Source organism: Rhinolophus sinicus, chromosome 18 (genome assembly GCF_057876585.1).
Source record: "Rhinolophus sinicus isolate RSI-liver-muscle chromosome 18, RSI-T2T, whole genome shotgun sequence".
In the NCBI taxonomy this organism is placed as follows: Eukaryota; Metazoa; Chordata; class Mammalia; order Chiroptera; family Rhinolophidae; genus Rhinolophus; species Rhinolophus sinicus.
In genome coordinates this window covers 50,929,692-50,952,425 of record NC_142518.1, presented here as the reverse complement: position 1 = coordinate 50,952,425, position 22,734 = coordinate 50,929,692, and the positions used below count along the sequence as shown (strand labels likewise).

Genomic DNA, 22,734 nt, shown 5'->3' with positions numbered 1-22,734 from the left:
GGAGAAAATACTCATAAATGAAACATCTGACAAAGAACTGGTATCTAGGTTATATAAAGAACTCTAATAACTCAGTAATAAAAATACAAGCAACCTATTTTTTAAAAAATGGGCAACAATTTTGAGCAAACACTATACACACAAAACTGATACATGAAAGGACAAAAAAGGCACGTTTAAAAATGCTTCACCTTCCAGGCTTTTTGGATTAGGTAATTAGGTAGGTCATGATACCATTTTCCAAGAATAGGAAATGAGGAGAAGGAACAAATTTACAGGGACAATGAGATCAGTTTTGGTTATCTTAAATTCAGATATTGTCCAATTAGAGATGTTTACTACCAATTAGATCTGAATTTGAGGGGGGAGATATTTGGCCTAGATACGTAAATTTGTGGTTCATAAAGATTTGAAATGACAAAAAAAAGTGCTTCACAAAATCAGTTAACACTAAAATGCAAATAAAAGCTACAATGAGATACCACTGCACAACCACCAGAATGACTAAAATTAAAAAGTCTAACAATACCAAATTTTGGTGAGCATGTGCAACAGCTGGAAATTTTGTATATTTTATTGTAATATAAAATGATATAGCTGCTTTGGGAAAAGTTCTGGAAGTTTCTTATAAAACTAAACATGAATCTTCCCCAACAACCTCATTCCTAGGTATTTACAGGCAGAAATAAAAACATATGGGTAGTGAGCTCACAATGTGATATATAGATGATGTATTATAGAATTGTACACTTGAAACCTATGTAATTTTACTAACCATTGTCATCCCAATAAATTTAAGTTAAAAAAAATATGTCCACAAAAAAACTAAAAAATATTCACAGAGCATAGAGGATTTTTAGGACAGGGAAAATACCCTATGATACTGTAACAATGGATATATATTATTGTACATTTGTCCAAACCCACAAAATGTACGATACCAAGTCCAAGTTCATATTGTGAACTATGCACTTTGGGTGATTAGAATGTGTCAACATAGGTTCATCAATTGTAACAAATGTACCACTATAGTTGGGGGATTCTGATAATGGGGGAGGCTATGCATGTGTGAGGGTAGGAAGTATATGAGAAATTTCTGTACATTCCTCTCAACTGTGCTAAGAACCTAAAACTGCTCTAAAAAACAAAGTGCTTATAAAACTCCTTCCATGGAATATAGTCATAGAAATTTTATTCTTAATAGCCTTAAACAATAGAAACCTGCATCAACAAAAAGGATAAATTGTAGTGTATTTATACAATGGAATATTACATAATGGTATATAAAGAAAAATCAACAGATATCAAAAACAAATATGAAAATATTTTGAGTGAAAAAGTCCTTACAAAAAACAGCACATAGTGTATAATTCCACTTATATAAATTTCCAGAATTGTCAAAACTAATCTGAGGTGTAATAAAATCAGAACTGTGGTTGCCTCTTAGTGAGAGAGTGGGAAAGTGGGTGAGGGACATCAGGGATTACTCAGAATGAACAGGAGGGAAACTCCTGGGGTGAGGGTAATGCTCTGTATCTTCATAGGGGTTTGGGTTAAACAGGTATGTGTATTTGTCAAAACTTACAGAAGGACACACTTAGGATCTGTGCATTTCATTTTTGTAAATTTTACCTATAAAATTGAACTGAAAGCCAATATTGAACTTCCACTAATGATACACATGCTGAACTGTTTGGGGTGAAGTGTATTGATTTCTGCAACTTACACTGCAGTGCACCACAAAAAAAAAATATGAATTTGTGGGTAGACCCAGGAATGGATAGAGGATGGATGTTTGATAAAACTAAGACAATACATAATATTACGTATAGAATCTGGGTGGTAAGGATATGGGTTTTTACTGTATAATTCTTTCAACTTTTCTATATGTTTGAAAATTTACATAATTAAATGTTGAGGGGGGAAAAGTGTTTACAGTAGCCCACTTACCTATATAATCTGTTCCCTATCTATTTGCTCTTACACCTCAGCTTTGATTACTTTACTCCCCACTGCTTCCCCCCTCCACATCTCACTCCAGCCACACTGGCCTTTTTATTCTTGAAATACATCAGACATGCAACTTCCTCATACTCTTTGCTTGTTATATCCTTCACTTAGAACACACTCCTCCCAGGTAGCCACATAGATTAACGCCTGATTCCTCACATACTTCAGGTCTTGGCTAAATTCACCTTTTCATTGAGGCCTTTTCTAACATTTAACCTTACTTGCCAGCACTTGATCCTATTTTCTCACTTTATTTTTCTCTATAAGACTTATCAGCATCTGATACACTATATATTTCACTTATTTATTTGTTGATTAAAATTCAATGAAGACAGGGATATGTACCTATTTTGTTCCTAGTATATTGAACAGTGAATTGCACACAATGTATGTTCAGTAAATAGTATTCACTGAGTGAATGAATTAGAGTTGTAAAGGAGCTGAATAAGTGGTAACAATAAAACTTAATAGGGACAAATGTATAACTTTTTAAAAAGAAATACTAAAGCACAGGAAGGGGAGAAATGACCAAGGTTGTGGGAAAATGACTAGGGAGTTTTAGTTAAATTAAATGGTAAGGGGGGTGGGGGGTGGGGGGTGGGAGATGAGGGTAAGGGGGATCGAATATATGGTGATGGAAGGAGAACTGACTCTGGGTGATGAACACACAATGGGATTTATAGATGATGTAATACAGAATTGTACACCTGAAATCTATGTAATTTTACTAACAATTGTCACCTCAATAAATTTAATAAAAAAAAAATGTTAACGTAAGTAAAACAGAAAAAGTATCTGCACATAGTAAATGTTTGAAAACATTTTCTGTTTTTTTGTTATTTGAGGAAGAAGCAGCTTCTTTGTCAGCTTGTGGTAGGGTAATATCAACACAAAACAATGCAAAACGAATTCCATCTTAGGAATCATAAATAGTACAGCATTTGGAACAACAGAAGTGACAGACTAATGCTCTATACTGGCTGTCACAACTCTGATAATCAATTCTGAGTACTCCATTAAAAAGATCATGGATCTGTCAGCCTCACTGCAGTGCCTGTGCTCAAAATAAAGAAAAAAAAGATCATGGATATATTGTACCATAGTTATACCAGAGCAACCATTATTGTTAGGGGAACTGAGAATGTTTTTCTGAGGAACATAATATTGCGGTATTGAAATACATGAAGAGCAGTCATGTGTAAGAATAATTAAATTAGTGCTGGCAACTTCTGAGGGTTGAAGAACAATGGGTGGAGACTATAGAATGGCAGGTTTTATGTCATTCTAAAGGAGAACTTTGCAAAACTGAGAGCTATCTATGATGAGCTTCCCAGGTAAATAGGGCTCACAGAACTGCAGGTATATGAGCATAGGCTGTACAAATATGTAGTATAAAGGGAAGAACCTGGGTTTTGGTGTCACAATAACCTGAATCCAAATTCTGTATGTGCAACTAATTAGTTGATTAGTTGTGCGATCTTGAGCAATTAACTTAAACTCTATCAGCTTCCTTATCTGTAAAATGTACTTCACATCAAAGGGATTAAAATGTACTTCACAGGGATATAAAATGTACTTCACATCAAAGAGAATAAAATGAAATTAAATGAATTTTAAGCAACAAACACAGTATTTGGCATATGTTAGGCCCACTTTAAAATAAGTTCATTCAAATACTAGAATGGATGTTTGGACCAAAATTAAAGTACCCTCCAAGTCTAAGAGTAGAGGATTCCATGATGTTTTTATTTTACTTGAGGTATACCAAAAATTGGATCCTGGAGCTGACATCTGAGCCAATATATAATCAATATGTGCTGTTCTGAGGAGAACTAAATATTAGTATCATATATTTGGCCCTTAGGAAGTCTTAAAAAGAGATTACCCTATGGAGAAAGACAAGGATATTTTTTCCTTTCTCCGGCATGTCCATATTATGTAATGTCAACATAATTTCTGATGAGAAAGCATATCTTACAGAGAAGACATAGCTATAATTGTAAATCCTGAGCAGTGTGGACAGAGACACATAAAAATCCTTTAGACTTTAGGTGTTTTTTAATTAGTTTTTGAAGGCTGAAATGTTTTAACTTCATGTACATTTTCAAAATATATGTATTTCACATCAATATTTTTACTTTCAGGCCCCATGTTGAGCAGTGAGAAACACAGCACAAGAAAACAGAAATAGCTAGGAAGAGAAAATCTTAAGAATAAAGAACCAGAGTGGGAGGCGGAAGAAGGGGGAAAAAAAGAATAAAGAAAAATAACACTGACGGGGAGAGCAAGGAATGCTTGGAGAAAACAGGGTAAAAAAACAAGAAAATATTAGTTGACAGATATTGTATGCTTATTAAATTATTAAGAAAAATCATTTAAAATCTACTTTTCTATATTTAAGAAGTAATATATATTAGAAAACTCAAAATGTGTTCCATTTATATAACATATGGTCACTACAATCTTCCAGTCTACAAAAGAAAGAATGTGATGAAATAAGTCATCTTTTTCATGATTTCTAAAATAGGATAATCTCACACACAAGACCTCCTCTGAGTTGATAATGGGAGAGATGTGATTATGATATATTTATGGCAGATACAGGCTGCAGAGCCACTTCATTTTTAACTATACCTTTGGTGGTTTCTAGTTTGTTACTGAAGTTAAATTCAGTTTATACTTAACTAAAACAAATGCTTCAAGAGCAGTTCCCCGACCCTAGGAAAACTGTCAAGTAGCTTACTTTCCTCCTGTTTCTTTCTTCTTTTCCAGTTCTTCCTCTATGAATACAATGTCTTCATACTTTATTTCAACTTGCCCTTATCAAAAACTGTTTTTCAGAAAAAAAACCAAAAAACTTTTTGGCACTTAAGAAAGCATGAACTTGCTTAATACTGTATATCCCACAGGCAAATTTTCATTTAGACAAGGAACAAGACTTAAAGTCAAAGAAATTACATTCAAATATTAGCAAATTGTAAAAGAAGGTAGTTTCTAAGGCAGAGAGATTTTTCTTTTGTTCCAGATATTATATTAAAAATGGAATTAGTATTAGATGCTTTCTTTGGCATGAAACAACTGCTAAACAATGGACAAAACAAAACAAAAAACCAAAAACTAAAAAACAGTACTTAAACCATTTACAACTACAGGAGTGTTTCAGCCTCTTAAACTTCCTCAATGAATACTAGATTTATCAAGAAAGGAAGAAATATAGTTAATTAATTCTAATTGTCTCAGCCACATCTAAAATACTGCAGGCAATCTGTAATTCTAGAGTACTGTTAGATTTTTCTGAAAAAAAAAGAACAAACAGAGGTACCCAAGGCAATAGGTATAGGTTCAAGGTGTCTTTTGGTGGGACTTACTGAGAAAACGTATTTCCCCAATGGTGGCATTTATGAAGACAAATTTCTCTACATCAATACTTGATACATATAATTTCAAAGAACTTTGACTTATTAAGTGTACTAAGGTCTGTTCTCTTAATTAAAAACTGCAAAGTGCAGTTATTGTCTCTGCCCCCAAACAACTGCACATAAGCAAACTATTTCTCAAGGGAAGAGTGTGCCAAATCAGGTATGTGAATAAAGGAACTATTTTTTTTTGTTTGTTTGTTTGAGAATATGTTGAAAAGATACTGCTCATATTTGCCCATTATAATTATAGCTTTTCAATTAATTCATGGTTTATTTTGTCTCACATTTTAGTCTACTATCTTCTGTAAGAAACATTGATTGTTTTCTTTGTTTCATACAATTTCATTTGTGTGATAGAAAAGATAAGCCAAACTATGCTTCAAACATTCACTATATATGTATATGTGTCTATACTTTTATACAGAGTACTAAAAGAAATATAATTATTTAGTTTTCTAGTATCAAAAAGTATGTAGTATATGTGAAACATTTTATTTTATAAAGCAAGATGTTAAAAGGCCACTTACCACATCTATAATATCAGATTCCATTTCATAGTTGAGATCAGACTATAAGACAAAGGAATAAAGAAGGTTTAATTCTTGGTATAAAATCTATTATTTCTTTATTTAAAGGCATAGAATATTAAATAATAATACCAGTGTGTTTCAAATAATCTATTTATTTCCAAGTTGTAGAGAATAATCCTTCAAAAATGGAGGGAACAGCACAAATCTGACAGTCTCTGTCTTTTAACAGATGTCTTTTATCCTTTTATATTTATTGTGGTTGTTATATATTTGGACTTGTTTTACCATCTTATTTTGTTTTCTACATATCATGTTTCTTTTGGCTCATTTCCTCTGTGTTCCCTGCATTCTATTAAAACATGTTTTCTTCATTCTCTTTGTTTTCCACTCTATTAGTAAAGACATTACACATTCTATTTACGTACCTTCAACCTAAAATTTTTAACATGCATAGCAGACTTAATTTGTTTAATCAATATTTATATCCTCCTCTGATTAATACAATGACCTTAAAACCCTATATTTCAATCTCCTCTCTTCTATATTTTGTGTTATCATTGTCCAATATTTTAGTTCCATCTTTTCTTCAACTGGGAAAATTAATCTTGTTTAACTGCGAAAGCTTATAAAGATAAATGCCATGTTTAAAGGTTTTCCTATCCACCACAGTTTCTTTTTAAGAAATTTATTCATTTATTTTATAACAAATGACATATAAGTACACTAATCATAAATACATCTTGATATCTTACATATGTATATACCTCTATAAGAATAACACAAGAATATAAAAATTTTCCAGCGCCCTATAAGTTTCTCATGCTCCTTCCCAGTCTATACTCCAAGTGGTAACCAATATTTTATCTCATAATCAATTACTGTGGTACCTCGGTTTTCAAACGTAATCCGTTCGGGAAGACCGTTCGAGTTCTGAAACGTTTGAAACCCGAGGCACGGTTTCCCCATAGAAAGTAATGAAAAATGAATTAATCTGTTCCAGATCTTTAAAATAAACCCCTAAAATGGCAAATATAGCATGAATTTTACTATCTAATGATACCATAGATCCATAAAATTTACAGCGTTCGTAAACTGAAATGTTCGTTAACAGAGACGTTCGAAAACCGAGGTACCACTGTAGTTATTTTCATAAAAACATATTTATTTTAACAACTAGTAGGTATATTATTATAACATTTAAATGAATAAATAAATATTTTAATAGTTCGTCAGTCTGAATTTTTAATACAGAAGCTATCAATAGATTTAACCCATATAAACAAAGGCTCTTTGGAGACCAAAATAAATTTTAAGGGTGTAAATAGATCCTGAGACCAAAAACTTTGATAACTACTGCACTGTAGAGTTTTTTTTAATTAAAATCTATTGGGGTGACAATGGTCAACAAAGGTTTCAAGTGTACAATTGTATAATACGTCATCCATATATTGCATTATGTGTTCACCACCCAGAGTCAGTTCTCCTTCTGTAACCTCTTTACCCTCTTCTGTCTATTTCAGTCCTCATTAAAATAGTAATTTCACCACTTCTTAACAATGCCTAGAAATATTAAAAAGGGCTGCACCATTGTTGTCATTCACTTTTACTTTTATGAATGTTATACATTTTATATGACATTGATATTTTCTTGTTTCAAATTGCAAATTCACTTATATTTCATGTACATAGTTACCATTTCCAAGACCCTTCATCCCTTTCTGCAGATTATTCTTTTATCTGTGATAATTTTCCTTTAGGTAGAAGAATTCCCTTTATTGTAGCAGGTCTCCTGTGACAAACCCTTTCAACATTTACCTTTGTTAAAGCATCTTAATTTTGCCTTCATTTTTCAAAGATATTTACATACATTAATTTTTGCCTTCAATTATGAAAAACACAATAACAATGGAAAGAATTTTTTGCTTTCACTACTTTAAAGATATCACAAAATTGTTTTCTGGCTAGGGTGATCAATTATCCTGGTTTGCCCAGAACTGTTTAAATTTTATGATTGCAAGTCTTGCTGCCTGGAAAACACCTTAGTAAAGGGTAAATCAGAATGTTTTATCGCCCCATTGTTGGTTTCCATTGCTTATGCTGAAAATTCAGTCATCAATTTTATTGTGGAACCTTTGAATAATGTTTTCTTCCTCTGACTGATTTTATGCTTTATTTCTGTCTTTGACTTTCTTTAATAACTTTAATGATTTCACTGTGATGTGTATATGCAAAGTTTTATTTCTTCATACCCTGCTTATTTTTTACTGAACTTCTTTAATCTGTGGATTTATATTTCATCACATTTGAAAAAATATCCTTGCCTACTATTTCATTAAATACTGCTCTGGTCCCATTCTCTCTATCCTCTCATTTTGGAATAGCAAACATGTATGTTAGAATGTTTGAACATGTCCTACTGCTCTGTTCTAATTTTCAGTTCTTTTTTTTTTCTCCTAGTACTTTAGACAGTTTCAATTGACTTATTTTCAAAGTTCACTAGAACTGTCTGCTGTTGAACCCATCTACCCAAATAGCTCTAAATTTCAGATATGAAATTTTGCAGTTCTACAATTTAAAATTAATCATTTTATATATCTTAATTATGTTTTGGAATTATCCACCTTTTCTTCCATTTTATCCATCTTGTTCTCTACTTTCTGTATATATTCATTAGTTCAGGCTACTATAACAAATTCCATATACTTGGTGACTTGAAATAACAAGCATTTATTTTTCATTGCTCTGGAGGCTTGGAACTCCAACATCAAGGTGGCAACCAATTCCGTTCCTGGCGAAGACCCTCTTCCTGATTTGTAGATGGTCATTTTCTTGTACTTTCATATGGCAGAGAGAGTGAGAGAGAATGAGAGCGAGAGCAAGACAGAGCAAGCCAGCACAAATTCCATCATTGGGCATCCACCCTCACGGCCTCATCTAAACCTAATTGCATCCCCAAAATCTCATCTCCAAATACCACCACATTGGGGATTAGGGTTTCAACATACAGATTTTAAGGGTCACAAACATTTAGTCCATAGAACTTTAATATGACAATCACAGTTATTTTGAGATCTTCCTCTGCTAGCCCCAATATCTGGATAATTTCTGATATACTGCTGTTGACTATTATTTCTCTTGCTAATTAATCATTTTTCCTATATTTACATGTCTAGGATTTTACTTATATTTCAGATATCGTGGGTGATGTGTTGCAGAGGCTCTAGATTGTTGCTTTCCTCTAAAGCATGTTAACTAATATTGGGGCAGACAATTAAATTACCTTAAATCAATTACCTTGATCCTGTTAAGACTTGGTTTTAGTCTTTATTAATATTGCTCTCTCTGGTAACCACTAAACTATTGTCTGTGTATATGAGTTTTTGTTTCTCATTTGCTTGTCTTGTTCTTTTGTTGTTTTTGGTTCATATACCACATATCAGTGAAATCATATGGTTCTCTGCTTTTTCTGTCTGACATATTTCGCTTAGCATTATAATCTCAATGGATGGATCTTGAGATTATTATGCTAAGCGAAATAAGTCAGGCAGAAAAAGCAGAGAACCACATGATTTCACTGATATGCTGGATATAAAACTGAAAACAACAAAAGAACAAGACAAACAAATACAGAAACAAAAACTCATAGGCACAGAAAATAGCTTAGTGGTTACCAGAGGGTAAGAGGGAGGGGGTGGTAGATGAGGGTAAATGGGATCAAATATATGTTGATGGAAGGAGAACTGACTCTGGGTGGTGAACACACAATGTGATATATAGATGATGTAATACAGAATTGTACACCTGAAATCTATGTAACTTTACTAACCATTGTCACCCCAATAAACTTTAATTAAAAAAAAAGATTGCTCTCATTTCTTTTTCTGAAATTTCATTGTTAGTATTTAGGAATGCAATGGATTTTTGTACATTAATTTTGTAGCCAGCAACTTTATTGTATTTGTTTACTATTTCTAATAGCTTTTTGGTGGAGTCTTCAGGGTTTTCTATATAAAGAGTCATATCATCTGCAAAAAGTGAAAATTTAACTTCTTCATTCCAAATTTGGATGCCTTTTATTTCTTTCTCTTGCCTGATTGCCCTGGCTAGGACTTCCAATACTATGCACTCCAATGTACACTACAGCATTATTTATCGTGGCCAAGACAAGGAGGCAACCAAAGTGTCCTTCGATAGATGATTGGATAAAGAAGATGTGGCACATATATACAATGGAATATTACTTGGCCATAAGAAGGGATGAAATACTCCCATTTGAGACAACATGGATGGACCTTGAGATCATTATGCTAAGCGAAATAAGTCACACAGAAAAAGTTGAGAACCATATGACATCACTCATACGTGGGATTTAAAACTGAAAGCAACAAACACACAAAAATGTATAGACACAGATGACAGTTCAGTGGTTAACAGAAGGTAAGGGGTGATGGTAGAAGAGGGTAAAGGGGGTCAAATATATGCTGATGGAAGGAGACTTGACTCTGGGTGGTGAGCACACAATGTGATATATGGATGATGTATTATAGAACTGTACAATTGAATGCTATGTAATTTTACTAACCATTGTTACTCCAATAAATGTAATTTAAAAAAAAGAACTCTAGAGAAAAAAAAAGATTGTTCTCCTGGAGTGAGGTCCTTAATAATAGGATATGGTCTTTCTGAGGTTTTAACTGAAAGCTCTGTGTATTCCAAAACAGCTCTTCAATCTTGTTTTGTCTAAACTGACACCTCTGGCTCCCAAAAACAGTAGAGCCTCTGAAACCTAGCATTGCAGCTTCCCAACACCTATTTTATGATATGCGTACTAGAGTCTGACTCTGAAAACACAATGCCTAGTAATAGGTGAAAAAAACCAAATGAAATTTTATTCAGAGTTTCACAGCTCTTTCTCTGTGGACTTCTCTTCTCTGATAATCACCACTTCCTCAAGGCCCAACTACCATAATGGGTCTGAGGTCATCTTCCAGTGGGTTTGCTATTATGTGCTTGTGCTGTATTTCTCTGTGCTGTGGTTTTGAAATCACCCTCAGGGGGAAATCCAGGGTGAATTTGGGGCCCACTTCAAGTATTTGCCTTTTCTCAATCTTACAGTCTTGCTTGTTTTTCAATGCTTGCAAACAGTTATTTTATACAGTTTATCTAGGTTTTATATTTTTTTTGTGGTAGAAGAGCAATTCTGATACCAGGTATTACTCACTACAGTTTGTTCCCTTGTCATAGCTTCTTGCTTCCCATTCCTTCCTTCAAGATTCCTTTAATTTTTCTTTTCAGTGAGGGCATGTGAATAGTAAACTTCTGCAATTTTGTTTTAAAAAATATCTCTTTTTAAATTAAAGCTTATTGGAGTGAAAATTGTTAGTAAACTTACATAGATTTCAGGTGTACAATTCTGTGATACATCATCTATATATCACATTGTGTGTTCACCATCCAGAGTCAGTTCTCCTTCCATCACCATATATTTGATCCCCTTTACCCTGATCTACCAACCCCCTCCCCCCTTACCCTCTGGTAACCACTAAACTATTGTCTGTGTGTATGAGTTTTTGTTTCTCATTTGTTTTGTCTTGTTCTTTTGTTGTTTTCAGGTCCATATATCACATATCAGTGAAATCATATGGTTCACAACTTTTTCTGTCTGACTTATTTCACTTAGCATAATAATCTCAAGATCCATCCATGTTGTCACAAAAGGTACTATTTCATCTTTTCTTACAGCCCAATAGTATTCCTTTGTGTATATATACCACAACTTCTTTATCTATTCATCTAACAAAGGACACTTTGGTTGTTTCCATGTCTTGGACACCATAAATAAAGCTGCAATGAACATTGGAATACAAATGTCTTTATGTATAAATACTGCCAGAATTTTTTGTTAGATACACAGAAGAGGGACTGCTGGGTCATATGGTAATTCTCTTCTTAATTTCTTTGAGGAAAATCCACACTGCCTTCCATAGTGGCTGCACCAATCTGCATTCTCACCAACAGCTTATGAGGGTTCCTTTTTCTCCACAGCCTCTCCAACACCTGTTACTATTCGTCTTGTTGATGGCATTCATTCTAACAGGTGTGAGGTGATATTTCATTGCAGTTTTAATTTGCCTTTCTCTGATGATTAGTGATGTTGCGCATTTTTTCACATGTCTATTGGCCATTTGTATGTCCTCATTGGAGAAATGTCTATTCAGGTACTTTGCCCTTTTTTCAATTGGATTATTTTGTTGTTGTTGAGTTATATGAGTTCCTTATATATTTTGGATATTAGCCCCTTATCGGAGGCATTGTTTGCAAAATTCTCCTCCCATTCGGTTGGTCACCTCTCTTTTAGGGTTTTCCATATATTGTATGATGTCATCTGCAAAAAGTTAAAATTTAACTTCTTCATTCCCAATTTGGATGCTTTTTATTTCTTTGTCTTGCCTGTATATTCTAGCTAGGACTTCCAATACTACGTTGAAGACCAGTGGTGACACGGGATGCCCTGTCTTGTTCCTTAACATGAAGCAAAGGGCTTCAGTTTTTCACCATTAATTATGAGATTAGCTGAGAGTTTGTCTTATGTGGCCTTTATTATGTTAAGGTATTTTCCTTCTATATCCACTATTAAGTGTTTTAATCATAAATGGATGTTGTATCCCATCAAAAGCTTTTTCTGCATCTGTTGATATACGCATATGATTTTTGTCCTGTATTTTGTTTATGTGGTGTATCACATTGATTGATTTGCACATGGTAAACCATCCTTGTGTCCCTGGGATGAATCCCACTTGGTCATGATGTATAATCTTTTTAATGCATTGTTGTATTCCATTTCCTAGAATTTTGTTTAGGATTTTTACATCTGTATTCATCAGAGACATTGGTCTGTAATTTTCTTTTTTTGTGTGTTATCCTTACCAGGTTTCAGGGTAATGTTAGCCTCTCAATGTGAGTTAGGGAGTATTGTGAATTCTTCAACTTTTTGGAAGTTTGAGTAGGACAGGTATTAGATCCTCTTTGAATGTTTGGTAGAATTTACTAGTGAAGCCATCTGGTCCTGGACTTTTGCTTTTGGGAAGGTTTTGGATGACTGATTCAATTTCCTTACTGGTGACCAGTCTACTTAGATTTTCTAGTTTTTGTGTGACTCAGCCCAGGAAGGCTATATGTTTCTAAGAACTTGTCAATTTCTTCCAAGTTATTAAATTTTGAGACTTACAGTAATTCATAGTATTCTTGGACAATCCTTTGTATTTCTGTGACATCTGTGATAACTTCCCCTTTCATTTCTGATTTTGTTTATTTGTGTCTTTTCTCTTTTTAACTTAGTGAGTCTAGCCAAGGGTTTGTCAATTTTATTAATCTTTTCAAAGAACCAGGTCGCTGTCGCAGTAATTTTTTCTATTGTCTTTTTGTTCTCTCATTTAGTTCTGCTCTGATTTTTATTATTTCCTTCCTTCTGCTGATTTTGGGTTTCATTTGTTCTTCTTTTTCCAGTTCTTTAAGGTATAACATGAGGTTATTTATCTGTAATTTTTCTTTTTTTTCTTGAGATAGGCCAGTAATCATATATATTTCCCTCCTAAAACTGCTTTCACTGCATCCCCTAAATTTTGGTTACGATGTATTTTCATTCTCATGTGTTTCTATGTAACTTTTGATTTCTTCTCTTATTTCCTCTTTGACCCTGTTATTCTTTACAAGTATGTTGTTTAATCTCCACATGTGTTTTTCCTGCTTTCTTTTGCAGTTCATACCCAATTTCAAACCTTTGTGTTCAGAGAATATGCTTGGGATGATTTCAGTCTTCTTAAATTTTCTGAGGCTAGTTTTGTGTCCCAATATATGGCCTATCCTTGAGAATGTCCCATGGTATACTAGAAGAGACTATACAGTCTGATTTTCTAGGACAAAGTGTTCTATAAATGTCAATTATGTCCATTTCATCTAATGTGTCATTTAGGGCTGCTATTTCATTATTTATTTTCTGTTTGGATGATCTATCCATAGCTTTCAATGATGTATTTACATCCCCTACTATAATTGTGTTTTGTTCATTTTCTCCCTTTAGTTCTGTTAGTAGACGCTTTGTATATTTCGGTGCTCCATGATTGGGGGCATAAATATTGATGACTGTTATGTCTTCCTGTTTTATAGTCCCCTTTATCATTATGAAATGTGCATCTTTGTCTCTTAACTTTTTTATGCTGAAGTCTGTTCCATCTGATATCAGTATAGGTACACCTGCTTTTCTCTGAATACCATTTGCTTGGAGGGTCAATTTCCATTCTTTCAGTTTGAGTATGTATTTGTCCTTGTAGCTGAGATGTGTGTCTTTGAGGCAGCATGTAGTTGGGTTTAGTTTTTTTATCAAATCTGCAATTCTGTGCCCTTTTATTAGTGAGTTCAGTCGATTTACATTTAGGGTGATTACTGATAGGTGAGGATTTCCTATCATTCTATCTTTTGTCTGTTATAGAAGATTCAGCATAACCTTACCATATGATCCAGCAATCAATCACACTTTTTGGTATTTACCCAAATGACTTGAGAACGTATATTTACACAAAAACCTGTATACAAATGTTTATAGCAGCTTTATTCATAATTGCCAAAATTGGGAGCAACAAAAATGTTTTTTAGTAGGTGAATGGATAAACTATGGTATATATAGGCAATGGAATGTTATTCAGTAGCAAAATAATTGAGCTACCAAGCCCCAAATAGACATGGAGGAACCCTAAATGAATATTTTTAAGTTAAAGAAGCCAGTCTGAAAAGGTATATTCAGTATTATTACAACTATAAGACATTCTAGAGAAGGTAAAGCTCTGGAAAATGTCGGAGTGAGGTGAGCCTCTGTAAAGCTCCCCTGGAATTTACAAAGAATCGAACAACAAACTCCATAAAAGACTCCCTGCACAGCAGACAGGCAAGACGAAGAGGCCCACTACCGACTGAAATCACCTACAGGTGGGAGATTCGCACGAGTGGGGGGAGGAGGAAACGGAGAACTGCGCGGAGACGGAGCCGCGCGGGTGCAGGACGCAGACCTAGCTCAGTGCGCCGAGCTCGCTGCTTCCCGGAACTACCGCAGCTACGGGAGAGGGAAGAACTCGGACTGCTAGGGCTCCACTTATGGCCCACAGGGCTGAGGGGGCAGAATATAACACGGCTGAACCCAACGCTCACAGCAGAGACCTCAGAGAAAAGACTGAGGGAAAAAGGCTGAAAATGGTGGTTTAAGCCCGCACTGCCGAGCCGAGAACAGAGCCTTAGTCCCTGAGACTAGCCGCCCCCTCCCTCCCCTCCCAGAGCTCGCCCCGCCCCCACCTGCCCAGTGCTAAAAGCGAAACAGTAGCAGTGTCAGATCAAAACGACAGAAAATTGCTGTTTTGAGAACTGTGGACCACAGTCACAAATTCACAGCCCAACTAGTTCCGGGAAAGGAGAGGGAGCTGTGGAAGCAGGACCGCTGTGGTGGTGGTCGCCACCATTGCTCTGGGTCACCTCTCACAACTCACCCCGCCCCTGGCCCCACCTATCTGGGCGGATCCCTGCAGGAGTAAACATAACTGCTGAAACATACGGGCACTGAATCAGGAGCTGGAAGAGTTTTGGAACATCAAAAGCTCTCCGCATACCCACCGGGACACTGCGCCCTGTGACCTAGACGAACTATTAACAGAGGAGAAGCCCATCTCCCAGGGAATCCCCCCATTGTGTGAGAAGATAGAGTAGTGCAGAGAAAACTTAGCACTACAGTGGGAGAGAGAAAAAAAAGCCTGCAGTCGGAGAAAAAGTAAAACATTCTATCAACAAGTACTCAAGTACTGGAAAACAAAAGAAAGACCTCTTCCTATCAACTTATTGCAGAAGTCACTCCTGTAGATGTCTAGGAAGAGAAATAATAAACCAGCAATCGCCATGAATAACCAAGGCAACAAGATAGCTCAGAAAGAAAGTTAAAAATCTCCAGAAATGGCACTCAAAGATACGGAAATATGTGACTTAAATGACAGAGAATTCAAGATTGCAGTTCTGAAAAAACTCAACGAGATACAAGAAAACACAGATAGGCAGTTAAATGAACTCAGAAACTCAATCAAAGAACAGCATGAGCATTTTACGAAAGAGATTGAAATTTTTAAAAAGAACCAAATAGAATTTCTGGAGATTAAGAACTCAATAGAAGAAATTAAGAATGAAATAACCAGCTTAGGTAGTAGAGTTGACCAGATAGAGGAAAGAATCAGTGACATCGAAGATAGAAACCTGGAAACGACAAAGATGGAAGAAGAAAGAGACTTGAGACGTAAAAGAAATGAAAGAACTCTACAAGAACTTTCTGACTCCATCAGAAAGAGCAATATAAGAATAATGGGCATACCAGAAGGAGAAGAAAGAGAGAAGGGAACAGAGAATATATTCAAACAAATTGTCGATGAGAACTTCCCAAATTTGTGGACAGAACTGGACCAACAAATCCAAGAAGCAAACAGAACGCCTAGTTACCTCAATCCCAACAGGCCTTCTCCAAGGCACATTGTATTGAAGCTGTCTAAAATCAACGACAAAGAAAGAATCCTCAAGGCAGCCAGGGAAAAGAAGACGGTAACTTACAAAGTAAAGCCCATTAGATTATCATCAGATTTTTCAGCAGAAACTCTACAAGCCAGGAGGGAGTGGAACCAAATATTCAAACTATTGAAAGAGAGAAATCATGAGCCAAGAATAATATATCCAGCAAAGATATCCTTTAGATATGAAGGAGGAATAAAACCTTTCCCGACATACAGAAGCTGAGGGAATTTTCTAATACACGACCTGCACTACAAGAAATACTAAAGGAGGCTATTCAACCACCATCAACAGGGACAATTTGTGGCAACCAAAACTCAAAAAGGGGGAGAGTAAAGGCCTGAACCGGAATACGGGAATGGAGAAAGCAAGCGTGCTGAAGAAAATGGAATACTCTAAATATCAAACTTTCTTTTACATAAACTTAAGGGTAACCACTAAAACAAAATCCAGAACTGAAATATGTACTGTAATAAAAGAAGAAACAGAAGGAAACATCATAGAATACCACCACACAGAAATAACAGACAACAACAAAAAGGCAAAGAAACAATGGAGAGACAGCCTTACCAGAAAACTAAAGATAGAATGACAGGAAATCATCACATATCAATAATCACCCTAAATCTAAATGGACTGAACTCACCAATAAAAAGGCATGGAGTAGCAGATTGGATCAAAAAACTAAACCCAACCATATGCTGTCTCCAAGAGACACATCTCAGCTACAAGGACAAGCATAGACTCAAAGTGAAAGGGTGGAAACTGACACTCCAAGCAAATGGTACCCAGAGAAAATCAGGTGTAGCCATAATGATATCAGATGAAACAGACTTCAAGGTGAAAATGGTAACAAGAGACAAAGATGGACATTTCATAATGGTGAAGTGGACTGTACAACAAGAAGACGTAACAGTCATCAATATGTATGTCCCCAATCAGGAAGCACCGAAATATACCAAGCAACTGCTAACAGAACTAAAGGGAGATATTGACCAAAACACAATTATATAGGGGACTTAAATACATCATTGACAGCTATGGAGAGATCATCCAAACAGAAAATAAATAACGAAATAGCAGCCCTAAATGACACATTAGATGAAATGGACATAATTGACATATATAGAGCACTTCATCCTAAAACATCAGACTATACATTCTTTTCTAGTGTACACGGAACATTCTCAACGATAGACCATATATTGGGACATAAAATCAGTCTCAGCAAATTTAAGAAGATTGAAATCATACCAAGCATATTCTCTGACCACAAGGCTTTGAAATTGGATATCAACTGCAAAAAGGAAGCGGGGAAAAAACACAAATACATGGAGATTAAACAACATACTTTTAAAGAACGACTGGGTCAAAGAAGAAGTTAGAGGAGAGATCAAAAGATACATAGAAACAAATGACAATGAAAATACATCCTACCAAAATTTTTGGGATGCAGTGAAAGCAGTTTTAAGAGGGAAATTTATCTCATTACAGGCCTATCTCAAGAAACAAGAAAAGTCCCAAATAAATAACCTCATGTTACACCTTAAAGAACTAGGAAAAGAAGAACAAATGAAACCCAAGGTCAGCAGAAGAAAGGAAGTAACAAAAATTAGAGCAGAACTAAATGAAATAGAGAACAAAAAGACAATACAAAAAATCAATGTGACAAAGAGCTGGTTCTTTGAAAAGATTAACAAAATTGACAAACCCTTGGCTAGACTCACTAAGATAAAAAGAGAGAAGACACTAATTAACAAAATCAGAAACGAAAAAGGGGAAGTTATCACAGTTACCACAGAAATACAAAGGATCATCCAAGAGTACTATGAAGGACTATATGCCACCAAATTCAATAACCTAGAAGAAATGGACAAGTTCTTAGAAACATATAGCCTTCCTAGACTGAATCACGAACAACTGGAATTTTACTGTATATGAAAATTGAGATTTTCTGGGCGTTTTTTGTGTCAACTTTCATGACATTTTTAAAGGAATATTTCCATTTCATGTACATTGTCCAATGTTTGGCATAAAAGGTATAATAAGATTATCATGAACTACTTTATGTATGCAGTATCTTGATTGTTCCACCTCTTCATTTCTGATACTGTGTTTGTCGGTTTTAAAATATTTCATCAGAGTTTACTATTTTTACTTTAAATAATAAATGTTGGGGTTTTATCCAAAAACTCATAGACAAAGACAATAGTTACCAGAGGGAAAGGGGGAGGGGGATGATAGATGAGGATAAAAGGGATCAAATATATGGGGATGGGAGGAGAACTGATTCTGGGTGGTGAACACACAATGTGATATATCGATGATGTATTACAGAATCGTACACATGAAATCTATGTAACTTTGCTAACAATTGTCATCCCAATAAACTTTAATTTAAAAAAATTGGGGGTTTTATCCTATCTATTGTGTGCTTTCTATCTCATTAACCTTGCATTTATTTTAATTATTTTTTTCTATATTTACTTTGGATTTAATTTTCTGTTGTATTAGTGGTTTCGTGAGTTGAATGCTTAGATTGTTACTTTTCAGCCATTCTTTGTTTTTTCACAATTACCTGTTGATTATTATAGTCTTACATTCTTATAAATTTCTGCACACTTAAAATAATATAAAATAAACAAGTGTTGGGGAAAATTGATTGTGCTACCAGATGTAGAAACAGTGCCACATAATTATAAACTTGCTGAATGGGTCTCATATACCTGGTGAAGGTTTATCTTTTCTACTACATAGATTGAAAGTTATGAATTTTCCCAAAGTAGAAGTTAAACTGCATGTGACAAGTTTGCTATGTCACATTTTCATTATCATTCAGTTCAAAATAATTTCAAATTCTCATTGTAATTTATTCTTGCCTTCCTTTTCCCCCAGCTTTACTGAGGCAAAATTGACAAATAAAAGTATAATATATTTAAAGTGTACACATGGTGATTTGATATATGAATAAATTGTGAAAGGATTCCCACAACCAAGTTAATTCACACATCCGTCACTTCACATAGTTATCTTTTTTTGTGAGAACACTTAAGATCTACTCTCTCAGCCAATTTAATTATACAATACAGTATAGTTTACAGTGCTTCTTGCCTTAAAAATCTAATATATTTGTAAATGTCAATGTGGCTATTTTCTCAGTGTAGTGGGATTACGTGGGGGGTATATTTGTCCTTTTGTATGTATTTTTCTACATAAAACTAGGCCAGGTGTGTTTTTGTTTATTTATATGATAAATCTTTTTCCACCCCTTTGCTTGCAGTATTTTCATAACCTTGTATTTATGTGTCTACTTTGCCTTAATCTCATTGATACCCTCAAACAGAGGATCTTATTTTGTCCATATTTTCTCATTTTGTCTCAGTTATGGCTAGTTTAAATAAGAATCTGGAGTGATTTTACTGAAAGTAGCAGTCTAATTTTGAGGCTTTTCATAAGATACAAAATTTCTCATTATTCTTTCTGCACTAGTAAAATAAGAAATGGTAGGGACAGAAGAGGCACCTTGAACCAAAACCCCATCTGCAGATTAATGCAGATAATAGGTGAACCTCAGTGACCCATATCCGTTGTGGTCTTCTCATTATATTCACCTTGACTTGAAGAAATTTCAGCCAATCAACAGGCTTGAAATAAGGGTTTGAAGATTAAAAGAATTATATCTAGCACCTAGAACAGGACTGAAAAGTAGTTATTGCTATATACGTATTAGCTATTATTATTGAATATTCTCACATCTTACCAGTCTTTGAATATAATTCACATGAACACAATACCTATTACTTGTATAAAGAATACTGTTTCAAAATTTCTTGATATGTTTAATCATCCTGAAATATTTATTAGGCAATCATATGTACAAAAGGTTATGTTGAACAATCTTAACATAAAATAATTTAGGATAACTCCTGACCTCTAGAGACTTAAATTCTAGGTATTAGGGCATGCTATATATGTTAAAAATTAAGCATTACTTGTTAAAATTTCTCACTATTCTACTAAACTTTGAAGGAAAGACTTCTGTCTTATTCATTCATATCTCCTCTATGAAGCTTAGTGTATGTATCTGCATATAGCCAACCCTCAAATGATTATGGAATTAAAACATGCTTGCAAAGTATCATATGCTAAATTATTGAAAATAGTAACTACAAAATAAGGAGTCACCTTTTTGATTGACAAAGGATGACTTGAGTATGAACAAATAAATGAATGCACTAACTACTTCAAAGAAGTATATTACTTAGAAAAGAAGTCATGGTGGTAAATTCTAGGTGGAGAAAATGGTATGATAAAAGGTATAGAGATGGAATTGTACATGGAACATTTAAGAATGAATGAGTAAAGCCTCTTAATGGTAGTACAGGGATAACATAAACCAGAACAATAATATAATAGATGATTATGAACTAAGGAGGATTGTGAATGGTAATCTAACAAATTTAGACTATGTTCACTGGATAATGGTTTCTGATCAGTTTAATAGTTATTTCAGAACAATGCAGCAATTGTGGTAAATTCTAAGATTTAAGTTCACAAATCTATTAAGCAGCTACACAAATACCCTATCTATATATAACAAAATATGGACCTGAATTTAGTGTTGGCACTGAAAATGGTGAAGAAGAGACAGACTGTACAGGTATTGTTGAAGAGAAATTTACTGCATTTGATGGCTAAATGCATATGAGGATGTGTGAAGAATAGCACAACAAAACCATGTCTTACCTGTTCAGACAGATGTTTCAGTAATGTGATATGTTTAATGAGATGATTTTTCAGACTGGAAAATTCTGACATGCAATCAAATGGAGGTCTGCCAGGGAAGGATGACAAGAGATTGCATCAATCTTAGTTTCATTGAGTACCACAGTTTTACATCTTAGGAAATTGAAAATTATAATCCACAATATATAGATCTTTCTATCACTTTGAAAAAAGAGTCAAGGGTAGTTAAATTTTAGACATTACAAGTTATGACAAAAGTAACAGAAAGCTTACATGGAAGCTGATCAATGTAATATATTTATGGCCTCAATAAATTGGTAGAATGATAGGTATAAAATGTATAGTAGTTATTCCTGTTCTCAAGTTACTATAAAAAGGTAGAAGGCAGAGTAGGTAACTTTTTTTAAATGTCCTTTTCCTTGACTATCTTACTATACAAATTATTACATGAAAAGATCGAAAGTAGGAAGGAAAAGTATCAGATATTAATTACGAAATCCACAAATAGATTATTTATCCCTTGATAAATAAAGATTGGCTGTATCTGGTAATTCATTTGATTTGCCACAAATGAAAAACATGTATTTAACTTAGGACACTATAGCCAATTGAAAGCTTGGGCTTTATTACTTTTATCTGTCACAGCTCTTAGGCTTCTGTGGTTTGGGAGATCTGTAATCATAATTCATAATTTGAATGAGGTGATAAAACCTACATATCTTTGTTGGAAAATCGTTACCCAATTTATCTATACTGTTATATTCCAAAAATGGAAAATAATTTTTATAATGTCATTGGTAAAACAAATTAACAAGCATTACAGTGTTGAAATTATATTTACTCTCATAAGGGAAATAAAGTTTTATTTTTAAGAAATAGCATGAAAAAAATAATTTATAAGCTCCCCCCTCCCCACCCTGAAGTTCTTAGGAGATTAAAATTCCCGGTGTTTACATGAAAGTGCCATCTTCTCCAGGCAATGATTCAAATTACTTCTTATAAATAATTTTATAAATTTATGTGGCAAAAGTAGCTGCCAGAGCCATAGGACAATTTCCTGTAACTATACTATGCCCAGGGTATGAAATGTGAGCAAAATCCCCTAGGCAGCAGTGTTTCTACTTGCCTATTTCTAGGGCAAAAAAAAAAAGGAGCAAATAGGCAAGAAAATATTGGGTCAACGTAGAGCCTACCACCTCATCCCACCAATCCCTTAATTCTCAATATAAAACAAGCTCAATTTATGTTTCCTTACAAGTAGAATCTTGGTAGTTAAGCTTGGATAAGTGGTCTTGAGTTACTATATTACCCTCCTCAATGAATTTTGTCATAAATTCTATCTACCTCAAATCAGTAAACCATTTAAAATTTTAATGACTAATGGAAATATAACATAATGAAATAAATCCTTGTCAACAGACTTGAAGATTTCCATTTAA

General features: G+C 34.3%; 1 protein-coding gene across 1 annotated transcript in view; it reads right to left on the bottom strand.

The window, feature by feature from the left end:
* Positions 1–22,734, bottom strand: part of LOC148754626 (uncharacterized) — a 179,544-nt gene that overhangs the window by 137,871 nt on the left and 18,939 nt on the right. The window contains exons 4-5 of the mRNA XM_088794868.1: positions 21,296–21,383; positions 5,957–5,998 (exon numbers count right to left, since the gene is read on the bottom strand). Coding sequence (XP_088650994.1) covers positions 5,957–5,998; positions 21,296–21,383 — 130 coding nt within the window. The remainder of the gene's footprint in view (positions 1–5,956; positions 5,999–21,295; positions 21,384–22,734) is intronic.